Source organism: Oncorhynchus keta, chromosome 13 (genome assembly GCF_023373465.1).
Source record: "Oncorhynchus keta strain PuntledgeMale-10-30-2019 chromosome 13, Oket_V2, whole genome shotgun sequence".
NCBI classification, from domain to species: Eukaryota; Metazoa; Chordata; class Actinopteri; order Salmoniformes; family Salmonidae; genus Oncorhynchus; species Oncorhynchus keta.
The window spans coordinates 21,891,799-21,906,534 of record NC_068433.1 but is presented as its reverse complement, the minus strand read 5'-3'; the positions used below and the strand labels follow the sequence as shown (position 1 = coordinate 21,906,534).

The 14,736-nt window shown below is 42.5% G+C and overlaps 1 protein-coding gene across 3 annotated transcripts in view; it reads left to right on the top strand.

Annotated features, from left to right (window-relative positions):
- Window positions 1-529: 529 nt before the first annotated feature.
- The window catches only part of chrnb1 (cholinergic receptor, nicotinic, beta 1 (muscle)), a 40,733-nt gene continuing 26,526 nt past the window's right edge, over window positions 530-14,736 (top strand). Inside the window, exons 1-2 of one of the 3 annotated variants that reach the window (XM_052459723.1) lie at window positions 530-625; window positions 14,491-14,624. In XM_052459723.1, the coding sequence (XP_052315683.1) occupies window positions 598-625; window positions 14,491-14,624 (162 nt within the window). In that variant the 5' untranslated portion in view covers window positions 530-597. Of the gene's footprint in view, window positions 626-974; window positions 1,082-11,277; window positions 11,526-14,490; window positions 14,625-14,736 lie in introns of those variants that run through there. The other 2 variants (XM_052459724.1, XM_035783671.2) reach the window with 2 other exon arrangements.

Here is a 14,736-nt window from a genome sequence, read left to right as displayed (position 1 = left end):
CCCTATCCCTATATAGTGCACCACTTTTGACCAGAGCCCTGGTCAAAAGTAGCTCTCTACAGGGGAAAGGAACCATAGACTATTATCAACCTGTAACTTGTGCTGTCAATGTCACACCCCATGCTGCACAACAAGGATGCTGCTAATGGTAAAGACCGGATGCTAAAGGCACAGACATAATACAAAGAGGGCGATGGCTTAGTAATAAGGATGAGAACGCAAAGCTAAAAGAAGCTACATGTGCTTCCTCCTCCATTTAAAAAAAGAAGATTAGCCATGAACAATCTTTCTGCCAGTCACTGACGTAAGTCTATAATTCTATGATGAGTGTTTTTTTTGTTTGTTCATGTTGACGTGTTTACTGGAGGGATTTGAGCTCTGTATGCATCCCATCCCAAATGGCACCCTAGAGCCCTATGGGGACTGGTCAAAAGTAGTGCACTATGTACGGAACAGGGTGCCATTTGGGAAGTATCCAGAGCTAGGGCAGAGTGTAGATAAGGGAGGTCCTTATTTTAGACTGAGCATGCTTGTTTGGTCGAGCAAAAGGAGAGAAAGGAAGTAACGAAGGTTCAGTCAGAGAGAATTATGTGAATTATGATGGCTTCTCCCCGTGGCAGACCAGGTAATCCCAAATAAGGTGTTGACAAACGGCATCTCTCACACACACACGCACACACACACACACACGCACACGCACATGCACACAAACAACCTGCTGTGAAGATTTGTAAGCTATATACACTGCAGTGTTGCACGTTAACACAGACACATACAAAACACACATTAACACACCATGCCTGATCCACTGATTCCGCAAGCTCATTTCCAAGCACGTCCTACTGAAGAAAGGTTTTGAAGAGTCTCTGGGAAGATTCCCAACTAGAGGGTGTGAGACTGTCAGGTGAGGGGGAGGAGGAGACGGGGGGAGGGAAAGGAGAGGAGAGAAAAGGAGGAGATGGGTGTAGAGGGAAGGAGAGGGGGAGGGGATGAGGGAAGAGGTGAGCAGAGCAGCGAGAATAAGAGGATACATTAAGCGAGGGCTTCTACTGGTTTATCAAACCAGTCAATGTTGAATAAGGTCAGTGAATCCATAAATGTGATTTTTGGGAAATAGCTATGAATCCTGTGATTTTACTGTTTTCTTTAAGGGCTGGGAAGATCTGTCGCAACATATTATTATTATAATACGCCTCTCCAATGTCTTTCCTTGGCATAACTTTTCCATCACAACTCTCCAAACGCACCTTGATAAGCGTTAGTTACTATTAGCTATGAGATTAGAGTGTAAGTTAAGGGCTAATGCTGAGTAAGTTTATTTTTAACCTTTATTTAACTAGGCAAGTCAGTTAAGAACAAATTCTTATTTTCTAGGAACAGTGGGTTAACTGCCTGTTCAGGGGCAGAACGACAGATTTGTACCTTGTCAGCTCGGGGATTTGAACTGGCAACCTTCCGGTTAATAGTCCAACGCTCTAACCACTAGGCTATGCTGCCGCCCCAGTTACCTGAGTAGCAGCAGATGACGTAGGAAGACAACGCAGTCGTGATAGTACAACACTGATACCCACTAGTCCCTCGGCCATGCGATAGAGTACTGTCCTCTTCAGCTGGTTGAGATCACGGTACATTAGAGGTAATGACTGTGAGTGCGTTTACGTGTGTGTATGTCGTTGTTATTACACATCACATCTGATCGGAGTGTGTTCATAAGGGTATGTTTGTGTCACTGTAGGGATAGGTGCAACTTTACACCACATTCAATTTGCTCTAAAATGTTTTGTGTGTGTGTGTATACACATGCATGTGAACGCACAAGGTGTGAGCACCTGTACGTACATGTACATAGCCACAGGGTGCTTTTATGCTAGCGTATGTAGGTAGGTTATGGAGTGTATGGTGGCAGTTTATAACATATCGATGCAGGGGTATAATGGATTGTGTATGGCTCTAATCTGACGTAGTTGACGAGTCGGATTCCTCCTCTTCTTGTGTTAATCTGACATCAAAACCAGCAGGGTAGACGCTTCCGTCTTAAAATGTACACACATGCCCACGCACACACGGAACAAAACAAGTCAAGTCCGACTGTATTCAAAGTTGACGTATTTACACCTGTGTCGAAGTTGCAATAATGAAAATGGGATAGCATCCAATAGCATATTGTAAATTGTACTGTACAGTAGAGGAGGATTATGTTGTTATTCAGATGGACTGCTGTTTTATATAGTCCTGTAGGTGTTGGGTTTGCAGTGTTTGACTTTCTTTCATTAGATGCAGAGAGGGGAGACTATAAATATGTGTATAGAGTGGCAAGTGTGTGTGTGTGTGTGTGTGTGTGTGTGCGCGCGCGTATTTGTGAGTTCATGGATTTCTGTGTGCGCATTCATAAGTGTGTGTGTGTGTGTGTGCGCGCGTGTGTTTGTGAGTTCATGGATTTCTGTGTGCGCATGTGCATTCATAAGTGTGTGTGTGCGCGCGCGTGTTTGTGAGTTCATGGATTTCTGTGTGCGCATTCATAAGTGTGTGTGTGTGTTTGTGAGTTCATGGATTTCTGTGTGCGCATTCACAAGTGTGTGTGTGTGTGTGCGCGCGTGTGTTTGTGAGTTCATGGATTTCTGTGTGCGCATTCATAAGTGTGTGTGTGTGTGTGCGCATTCATAAGTGTGTGTGTGTGTGCATTCATAAGTGTGTGGTGTGTGTGCATTCATAAGTGTGTGTGTGTGTGCATTCATAAGTGTGTGTGTGTGTGCATTCATAAGTGTGTGGTGTGTGTGTGTGCATTCATAAGTGTGTGTGTGTGTGTGTGCACTCATAAGTGTGTGGTGTGTGTGCATTCATAAGTGTGTGGTGTGTGTTCATTCATAAGTGTGTGTGTGTGTGCATTCATAAGTGTGTGGTGTGTGTGCATTCATAAGTGTGTGGTGTGTGTGCATTCATAAGTGTGTGGTGTGTGTGCATTCATAAGTGTGTGTGTGTGTGCATTCATAAGTGTGTGTGTGTGTGCATTCATAAGTGTGTGGTGTGTGTGCATTCATAAGTGTGTGGTGTGTGTGCATTCATAAGTGTGCGGTGTGTGTGCATTCATAAGTGTGTGGTGTGTGTGCATTCATAAGTGTGTGTGTGTGTGTGTGCATTCATAAGTGTGTGGTGTGTGTGTGTGTGCATTCATAAGTGTGTGTGTGTGTGTGCATTCATATAAGTGTGTGGTGTGTGTGCATTCATAAGTGTGTGGTGTGTGTGTGTGCGCATTCATAAGTGTGTGTGTGTGTTCATTCATAAGTATGTGGTGTGTGTGCATTCATAAGTGTGTGTGTGTGTGCATTCATAAGTGTGTGTGTGTGTGTGTGCATTCATAAGTGTGTGGTGTGTGTGCATTCATAAGTGTGTGTGTGCATTCATAAGTGTGTGTGTGTGTGTGTGCATTCATAAGTGTGTGTGTGTGTGTGTGCATTCATAAGTGTGTGTGTGTGTGCATTCATAAGTGTGTGTGTGTGTGCATTCATAAGTGTGTGGTGTGTGTGCATTCATAAGTGTGTGGTGTGTGTGCATTCATAAGTGTGTGTGTGTGTGCATTCATAAGTGTGTGTGTGTGTGCATTCATAAGTGTGTGGTGTGTGTGCATTCATAAGTGTGTGTGTGTGTGCATTCATAAGTGTGTGGTGTGTGTGCATTCATAAGTGTGTGTGTGTGTGTGCATTCATAAGTGTGTGTGTGTGTGCATTCATAAGTGTGTGTGTGTGTGCATTCATAAGTGTGTGTGTGTGTGCATTCATAAGTGTGTGTGTGTGTGTGCATTCATAAGTGTGTGGTGTGTGTGCATTCATAAGTGTGTGTGTGTGTGCATTCATAAGTGTGTGTGTGTGTGTGTGTGTGCATTCATAAGTGCGTGGTGTGTGTGCATTCATAAGTGTGTGTGTGTGCATTCATATGTGTGTGTGTGTGTGTGCATTCATAAGTGTGTGTGTGTGTGTGTGTGCATTCATAAGTGTGTGTGTGTGTGTGTGTGCATTCATAAGTGTGTGGTGTGTGTGCATTCATAAGTGTGTGGTGTGTGTGCATTCATAAGTGTGTGGTGTGTGTGCATTCATAAGTGTGCGGTGTGTGTGCATTCATAAGTGTGTGTGTGTGTGTGCATTCATAAGTGTGTGTGTGTGTGTGTGTGTGTGCATTCATAAGTGTGTGTGTGTGTGTGCATTCATAAGTGTGTGGTGTGTGTGCATTCATAAGTGTGTGGTGTGTGTGTGTGCACATTCATAAGTGTGTGTGTGTGCGCATTCATAAGTATGTGGTGTGTGTGCATTCATAAGTGTGTGTGTGTGTGCATTCATAAGTGTGTGTGTGTGTGTGTGCATTCATAAGTGTGTGGTGTGTGTGCATTCATAAGTGTGTGTGTGCATTCATAAGTGTGTGTGTGTGTGTGTGCATTCATAAGTGTGTGTGTGTGTGCGCATTCATAAGTGTGTGTGTGTGTGCATTCATAAGTGTGTGGTGTGTGTGCATTCATAAGTGTGTGGTGTGTGTGCATTCATAAGTGTGTGGTGTGTGTGCATTCATAAGTGTGCGGTGTGTGTGCATTCATAAGTGTGTGTGTGTGCATTCATAAGTGTGTGGTGTGTGTGTGTGTGTGCACTCATAAGTGTGTGTGTGTGTGCATTCATAAGTGTGTGGTGTGTGTGCATTCATAAGTGTGTGTGTGTGCGCATTCATAAGTGTGTGTGTGTGCGCATTCATAAGTATGTGGTGTGTGTGCATTCATAAGTGTGTGTGTGTGTGCATTCATAAGTGTGTGTGTGTGTGCATTCATAAGTGTGTGGTGTGTGTGCATTCATAAGTGTGTGTGTGTGTGCATTCATAAGTGTGTGGTGTGTGTGCATTCATAAGTGTGTGGTGTGTGTGCATTCATAAGTGTGTGTGTGTGTGCATTCATAAGTGTGTGTGTGTGTGTGTGCATTCATAAGTGTGTGTGTGTGTGTGTGTGTGCATTCATAAGTGTGTGTGTGTGTGCATTCATAAGTGTGTGTGTGTGTGCATTCATAAGTGTGTGGTGTGTGTGCATTCATAAGTGTGTGGTGTGTGTGTGCATTCATAAGTGTGTGGTGTGTGTATTCATAAGTGTGTGGTGTGTGTATTCATAAGTGTGTGTGTGTGTGTGTGCATTCATAAGTGTGTGTGTGTGTGTGTGCATTCATAAGTGTGTGGTGTGTGTATTCATAAGTGTGTGTGTGTGTGCATTCATAAGTGTGTGGTGTGTGCATTCATAAGTGTGTGTGTGTGTGTGTATTCATAAGTGTGTGGTGTGTGTGTGCATTCATAAGTGTGTGGTGTGTGTATTCATAAGTGTGTGGTGTGTGTATTCATAAGTGTGTGGTGTGTGTATTCATAAGTGTGTGGTGTGTGTATTCATAAGTGTGTGGTGTGTGTGTATTCATAAGTGTGTGGTGTGCCGTGTTTTTAGCCGTGTTCAACGTGTTCCTTGAACCGTTAAAGTGTTGAATACATCGAAGAACAGATGCCCTCCTCATCATCTCTTCATATCCTAAATCTTCCTTCGGCCAATCAGATAACACCTCAAGTCATTCATGTTGAATTATTGTGTCTAAAGACGGCCATTCATCTCGTTTTTTAATTGTTTAATTGTCCCCCCCCCCTCCGGAGGACAAAGTAACTTTGTTACAAATACATTTTTACATACATGTTTTTTATTTTTTTATTTAAACATATTCTAACATACACTGAGTGTACAAAACATTAAGAACACCTGCCTAATATTGAGTTGAACCCCCCCGTCCCTCCCCCCGTCCTCAGAACAGCCTGTATTCATCGGGGAATGGACTCTACAAGGTGTCGAAGCGTTCCACAGGGCTGCTGGCCCATGTTGACTCCAATGCTCCCCACAGTTGTGCCACGTAGGCTGGATGTCCTTTGGGTAGTGAACCATTCTTGATAAATCATTTGGATACATTGGATTTTTTCTAAACATTTGGATTCAGTGCTCAGACATGTCCAGTACACATGATATATTTTATTTTCAGTCACAACTACTACAGATTATATTCACCCCCCCCCTCTCAGCCCATCCCACCCATCTCCATAGACCATCCTCTCTTGATTTCTTTGTGTCATATACTTTTCTGTGATGTCTTACATAGATTCTAAACCTTTGTAATCCCATATTATCAACAGATTTTAAAATGAACATTTTAGCTAAGAGTATTATTATGGTGTTGATTGATTGACTGTGGCTTTCCAGAACACCCAACAGTGCTATTTGTAAGGTTCATTCTGGAACAGTGTTTTGACTTTTTACCCACTCCTGAACCGGTGACCAGAATCAAGCTACATAGGGGCAATACCAGAATAAGTGATCTAATGATTCTGTGTATTCGCAGCAAAATATGCTCAGCTGAAATGGGTGTTTGCCCTGTATACTGTACACAACATTTTGTTTGTGGCCGGAATTCACTATAATTTTAATTGAAAAACATATTTTTCAATCAAGCGTCGTTTTGTATATCAGTTCATAAACCACGTGCCATGGAATCGGGGCATCGAAAATCTATTCCGAACTATTTTGCAACCTGTATGGCGCCTCCATTCATCTTTTTCCTAGATACTTTATCTGTCCATCCCATGTTTTACCTGACCACATACAGTACCAGCCAAACGTTTAGTGTCCAAAGCTGTCCTCAAGGCAAAAGATGGCTACTTTGAAGAATCTCAAATATAAAATACATTTTTGGATTTGTTTAACACTTTTTTGGTTACTACATGATTCCATGTGTGTTATTTCATAGTTTTGATGTCTTCTACAACGTAGAAAATAGTCAAAAATTAAGAAAAACCCTTGAATGAGTAGGTGTGTCCAAACGTTTGACTGGTACTGTACATTGGATCAGAAAGATAAAGAGCTGGATTTACAGCTGCTAAACTCCCCATAAATTGCGCCAGGATTTCACATGCAAAACAGCCTCCCTTTAGAGCGCGTATGACATGACATTAATACATTCATTCTGACCGTGTAAGTGGGAGAGAGCTTGTGGACGCTTGTGCATGCTTAAGTATGTGTGTGTAAGGCCGTTCGAATATGTGTGTGTGTGTTGTGACAGATATGATTATTAAACAAGGTTAAGCGTTAAGAGGTTCTGTGCAGGAGTACACTTCACACGCTCCGTTTGCCCTTGGTTCCCAGGGGGACTTCTCTCCCTCCCCTCCGTCTCTCCCGCCTTCTCACCCTGCATTTCTCCACCAGTCAGAGAAAGAGAGAACTGCAGTTTAGGTCTTCTGGAGGACTCAGGGGAGAGGGATGGAGAGAGAAAGACAGAGAGAGGGAGAGGGAGAGAGGCTTCCTGTATTGATCCGTCTCCCGAACACAACTTCCCTTCAACCTGAAGGCAGAGGCTGTGCGCGTGCGCACGCATCTCCTCTGCATCCCATCTGTCTGTCTGTGTCCATCTCTGTGTACGGCCTGTCTACAGTACATGTATTTTAAGTGTGGAAATGTGTCTGTTCACTCCGTGTGCGCTCCTGACAGCATAAGGGTGTGTGAATGAGGAGAGGAATACGTGGAGAAGCCAAATCAATGAGCGCTAGTCCTCGGGCGGAAAGCAGTGAACTTCATTAAAACATGCAACGCAGAGGATATTATATCTAGGAGAGTGTTTAACGACTTAGCAAATATAAAGCTCAAATGTGTTGTTTGTCAGATGTTTTTATTTGTCTAATGTTTTGTTTGTGAGTGAGTGGGGATGCCGTCACATGTCTGTGTGTGCTCCTTTGGGGTGTCGTCTTTCTCCCCACATCTGCAATGCAGTAGAAAATAGACACAAAAAAAAAACAGAGAGAGATGAACCAGCCGCCTCGTTCTCAGATATATATATATTCATTTTTTAAAACCCTGACCCAACCCAGCACTGAGTTTAATGCTAAAATACCACTGGCCCGTAGCTATCTCCAATCCCCCATCCTATTAGACCTTGGAGTAACGCTGCATTTTAAAAGGTATAGTGCTCTCCTGAAGCACATCTGCAATGCACACACAGCACTTCTGCATGGAGTCGGGCTGGGCTGGCGCAGATGTAAATTGCAGAGGTCACCTTTAAAATAAGAGCTAAGCTGGGGAGCTGCCCAGAGGTACTGTATACCAGACCTGGGTTAAAATACTATTTGAAATCATTTCAAATACTTTATCATGGCTTGATTGAGCTTGCCCGGCATAATGGAACCAATAGAATACTGGCATGAGTGCAAACCCCTCCCATTGGGCACTTCATGAAGACTAGGGTAAACAAACACTCAAACTGTTTGAAAGATTTAGAATAGAATTTGAGCCCAGGCCTACTATAGTATGACGGTACACAGTGGCTTTGCATAGTGATTGTAAGTTGACTATGCTAAAGAGAAGATGTACTACTGTTTTAAAAAGTGGGATCTTGTTGGTGAAGACAGCGATTGATTGATTGTCATCGGTGCGGGTATTGTTGTTGGGGATATTGTGATATTGTGACTGTTGTACAAAATGTTCTTTTTAGTGACTGTATGTCTCTATTCAACCTGTTTATTTTCTAATCAGACTCTGACGTGCGCCACCCATCCAACATTGAACATCAACCCGACAATGCAAACTAAAAGACAAACAGAAAAGTAAAATATTAGTGAGTGACAGAGTGCAAAGGAGGAAGGATATTCACCTTTTGGCTACAATCAAACTGGATGACCTCTGACCTTGAAAGGAATCTAACTAGCTCTCCAGCAGCATGTACACTGCTCGCTCACCGTCTCTCTCTCTCTCACACACACACACACACACACACACACACACACACACACACACACACACACACACACACACACACACACACACACACACACACACACACACACACACACACACACACACACACACAGTATAACCCACTTGTGTGATTTTGCGATCCACCAAAGTGGTCTGCTTTGTACATTGGAGCCCCTAGAGTTTTGTATTGCATGGATGATCCAAGTTATTGTGATGATGATAATAATGAAGTCTTCCAAAAAAAGGATTTTAAGAAAATCTCCATATAACTTTTTTTCTCGTCTTCCAATGCAAAAACAGTGCATCAGTCTTCCAGCTGACTAAAAAGCCACAATGACACTATTTTTGTAACAAAACAATGAGACTATAAATAAACATGGACGACAGGAAAAAAGAAGGGAATGGGAGGTGGGACAATAAAGTTCTATCTATCCAAGGTTGATTTGAGCACTATAGCCTACGGCAGCAGAGAGGGTCACAGACAGACCGTACTACAAGCATGCATGCGTCCAACATTTACTGGAAACATCAAAAAAGAAAGTCAAGGAGTCCTCTATTTACTCTCCCCTTCCCCCATAAACACTCTTCCTCCTTGATCCCTTGTCTTCTCTGCATTTGCAATATGATCTGTATTCATTTCTATAATAACTTACACAATGTCAAAGGAGGCATATTATTGGATATAATTGAATAAAAACTAATATATTTGTATGATTGTAAAAAAAAAAAAAACTGGTCTCCTGGATTTGCTTCTTTAAATTGTGTTCTGTGCTTTCTTTCATACTTGTTACAACTATGTAAATAACCAAGGCTATATCCTGTTTGACAAATAACTCATGTCTGGTCATTCACTTGTGCATATGACTACTTAATTAAGATATCATTGCTGAGCATATCTGATAGATGAACAATCTGATTCCCATATCTCCTCGCCATCAGATGCAACCCATTATTATACCACTTGATATTCTTCAAGAGATAAGAAAGACGGGTGTGAAAAGATGGAACAAATGAATCCCCTTCTTTGAGTTAGTACCAAAAAGGAAGCTTTATAAACGGACTTTTGTCGAGTGTGGGTGTTGAGTTGACACCAGTTGCAGAGTTGTTAATAGTTAGCTTCTATGGTAATTAAATTGGCGTGGCTCCAGATGCTACTGACAGTGCATCATAAAATACCGGGACATCACGACGGGTGCTCGTGAAGTGCGGATCGGTGGCGGCATATGCTGTGGGTGCCTTCGGGGCTTTGTCTCTGCATTATGCCGGGTCCGGTGCGACCGCAGCCGGCCAAAATTGACCCAGCACAGCGGGCTTTATTTCAAAGAGAAGCAGGACCCGTCAATATTTTCAGATGTGCCAATGACTCTCTGTGATGACAGCCCATCCATCTACGTATGCAATTGCATCTTTATCCTGACAGTGACAGGCAGCTAATGCGCGTTTGCTAACTGTAGGCTATTTGAGTCACCCATTCTCTGCCTTTCACCTCAGAAGTCCTCTGTTGAGTTCAACTGTAACACCAGTGTTACACTAGTGTATACACCCTTATGTTATATTAGTGAAATTGTGTTTCCATAGCTAGGGCTGACAGTAAACACTTGTGAAGAGCAGAGTCAACAACCTCTGCAGAATCAAAACGGCTGCTTGTGATGTGTACATTTCACAGTTAGTGAAAAGTACCAGTGGTCTGGCTTTGGCCCAAGTGAGAGCAGGTCCCCCGGAGCCATGGCCCAGTGAGACACAGGTGCGTGCTTGAGTAGATGGAAACAGACAAGTCTGAGCCTTTTGGGGAATAACTGGCGTAAATCTTGTATGGAAATGCGCCATTAAGTATGCAAGGACTTCAACAGCATAATTAATCTCACTATTAAAATCTCTGTATCATATTTGAGTTTAATAGCAGAGATAAGAGTGAGTAATTCCTATGAATAACTTTCACTAATGACCTAAAAGTACATTGCATTAATAACTAGGGCTATGAGGACTACTCTCCTGGCCAAAACACTTCAGAAACCACATTGCCGCTAATTATGCTGGCAGTGATTCAAATACATCTTCAAATGATATTCCCCCATAAAATAAAAACCCAAACTCTCATCCCTTGTTATTTCTTTAATATTTTAATTGTAGAATTTTATGCATTCCCAACCTTGTAGCCTCGAACATAACCTTCCTCTTTAAAAAAAAAAACAGGCAAGGGATCAAATTGATAAGTACATTTGAATGTATCCCTTAATCAATTGAAAAAGTTTTGATATACCCTAATCTAGCACAGTCATGCCCTGAATATGGATGTGTAGGCTAAAGAAGTTTATCATTATACAGTACCAGTCAAAAGTTTGTAGAACATAGTAAAAATAAACAAAAACACTTGAATGAGGTGTGTCCAAACGTTTGACTGGTACTTTATATGAGAATCTGAATCAAATCTGCGCGTCTCCAGTGCAAGTCGTCTACGGTCTCTCCCCGTGGACACAGTGCCCCGCTCACGTGGAGGTAATTTGAGCAGACAGCAGTTAACTCGAGCTGCCTGACTGACAGACAGCAACACTCTGGATTTACACGGAGACCGAGGAACGACACTCCACAAACTGTATAATAACTGATATTTGTCGTGTAAAAGAGTATAAATACTCACTGTTTTGAAGGCTTGTCGGTTTGTGGGTCGACATGAGGGCCCTGGACTTGCTCCTGCTGTTAAGTTGCTTGTGTGGCCTATACGCGGTGGGAGGTAAGTAGGACTTCAGAAACAGAGTTGTGGAGGTATGGTAACTCACGGTCGATGTAGTTTGAAAATACCTACTTATTTCAATTGTTGTCAAGTGTTGATGGGCCGGCTATTTTATGCGCGTTCCCCTAAAACATGCACAGTTTTGCGCAACTCAAGCAGTGAGTGAACCATAAAATCAGTCTGACGTGATGACATCATACAGATACAGATTATTACAAGATATATCAATAGGAGAAGTACTTGGAGCAAAAAAAAACAGACCAACTGCATTATTTAGGCCTCGGCTACTGCCTGCATATGAGTCACAACCTATTTCCAATGTGAAATCCTGACAGGGAATCCTGTCTTCAGAAACTCCCCAGGAGAAACCACCCCAGACCATATCAGTATGATTGAGTTTTATAATTAGGAGAGGTCCATAATGGTGGGTTTAAAAAAAAAAAAAAGTAATTTCTTTCTTCTGTTTTTTTACCACTCGGCTGTCTGTAGTTCGTTTGAGGGGAGGTGTGTGTGTGTGTGGCATCTGGCATCTATACAGAAGGACTCATTACTGCCTCTACTCTCAGATATCTGTCTTATCTATCTATCATTTCTGTACAGTTAAAAGGCCACTGAATAACAAGTGACTGTGACCTTTGTCATGAGCTCACATAGAAATCTGGTGTATACTTTTATTCCAAATAAGTTCTACTCACACATCCTACCTGATTTCGAGGCCTACGTGGTGTAGCCTAAATGGGAGAGGTAAAGGCACTAAATGCTTAACAACTGTTTGAGTCCCTCCCGGCTCCCCATCTGTCTGTCCCTTCCTGTGCTTGGCTAATGGAGGTGCCTGGTTGTGTGATGGCTGTAATTTGTCCCTGTCAGAGGCGGTCCTGCTGGGCAACTGGATCGTAGGGCCATATGATGAATGCTGCTGCCTCCAAAGATGGCCATTTTATAAATGCTGTGAAACCTTCAGAGGAAGAGGGGAAAACAGTAGTTATGCATGGAAGTGCTACAATGCGGCAATATTGGGACAGTTTGGCGGGGCTAAGGGTTAGACGCTTACAAGGCCACCGGGCTGGTTATACAGGGGCTTGCACTCTCTCCAGACCTGGGTTCAATTCAGATTTGAAATCTTTTCAAACACTTCAGCTGCACTTGATTGAGCTTGTCTGTTGCAATGGCAAGGATTTCAAATATTATTTGTATATGTCTCTTTTTTGGAAGACAAAAAATGTATAAGAATATTTCAGAGTGAGGTGCAGAAGGTTAAGGATGCACTGTTCCACAACATGCTTTATGCCAGGAGTGGCTGTACCTGACAAGCCACCAAAGTATAGGCTTATATTCCAGCACAATCAATTAACCAATCCAGATACAATTGAAGTCTGACGTTTACATACACCTTAGCCAAATACATTTAAACTCAGTTTTTCACAATTCCTGACATTTAATCCTAGTAAAAAGTTAGGATCACCACTTTATTTTAAGAATGTGAAAAGTCAGAATAATAGTAGAGTATGATTTATTTCAGCTTTTATTTCTTTCATCACATTCCCAGTGGGTCAGAAGTTTACATACAGGCAATTAGTATTTGGAAGCATTGCATTTAAATTGTTTAATTTGGGTCAAATGTTTCGGGTAGCCTTCCACAAGCTTCCCAATATAAGTTGGGTGAATTTTGGCCCATTCTTCCTGACAGAGCTGGTGTAACTGAGTCAGTTTTGTAGGCCTCCTTGCTCGCACACACTTTTTCAGTTCTGCCCACAACCTTTCTATAGGATTGAGGTCAGGGCTTTGTGATGGCCACTCCAATACCTTTTAACTTTGTTGTCCTTAAGCCATTTTCCACAACTTTGGAAGTATGTTTGGGGTCATTGTCCATTTGGAAGACCCATTTGCGACCAAGCTTTAACTTCCTGACTGATGTCTTGACGTTGCTTCAATATATCCACATACTTTTCCTCCCTCATGATGCTATCTATTTTGTGAAGTGCACCAGTCCCTCCTGCAGCAAAGCAAACAGTTGGGATGGTGTTCTTCTGCTTGCAAGCCTCCCCCTTTTTCCTCCAAACATAACGATGGTCATTATGGCCAAACAGTTCTATTTTTGTTTCATCAGACTAGAGCTCATTTCTCCAAAAAGTACGATATTTGTCCCCATGTGCAGTTGCAGTCCGTAGTCTGGCTTTTTAATGGCGGTTTTGGAGCAGTGGCTTCTTCCTTGCCGAGCGGCCTTTCAGGTTATGTCGATATTGGACTCGTTTTACTGTGGATATAGATACTTTAGTACCTGTTTCCTCCAGCATCTTCACAAGGTCCTTTGCTGTTGTTCTGGGATTGATTTATACTTTTTGCACCAAAGTACGTTTCTCTAGGAGACAGAATGCGCCTCCTTGCTGAGCGGTATGACGGCTGCGTGGTCCCATGGTGTTTATACTTGCGTACTATTGTTGTACAGATGAACGTGGTACCTTCAGGCATTTGGAAATTGCTCCCAAGGATGAACCAGACTTGTGAAGGTCTACAATTTTTTTCTGAGGTCTTAGCTGATTTCCCCATGATGTCAAGTAAAGAGGCACTGAGTTTGAAGGTAGGCCTTGAAATATACCTCCAACTGACTCAAATGATGTCAATTAGCCTATCAGAAGTTTCTAAAGCCATGATTTTCTGGAATTTTCCAAGCTATTTAAAGGCACAGTCAATTTGGTGTATGTAAACTTCTGACCCACTGGAATTGTGAGAGTGAAATAATCTGTCTGGAAACCATTTTTTGAAAAATGACTTGTGTCATGCACAAAGTAATGTCCTTACCGACTTGCCAAAACTGTAGTTTGTTAACAAGAAATTTGTGGAGTGGTTGAAAAAGAGTTTTAATGACTCCAACCTAAGTGTATGTAAACTTCCATCTTCAACTGTATACTATATTATAGCATTTTATGTCATTCTATGGTCCCATCCGCCCTCCCTCCCCCTTCAGGTGCGTCGGAGGGGGAGAAGCAGCTGATGAAAGCCCTGTTCAACAACTACAACCTGAAGGTTCGCCCTACGGCCTCACCTGGCGCCAAGGTGGTGGTCCGGATTGGCATGATCCTCTCCTCCTTCGTCAGCCTGGTAAGGGGTGCCGCAACACACACACACACACACACGCACTCACACACAAACAACTAACCACTACATTACTGGCAACATTCCATCAACATACCAGTGAACATGACACATCCAA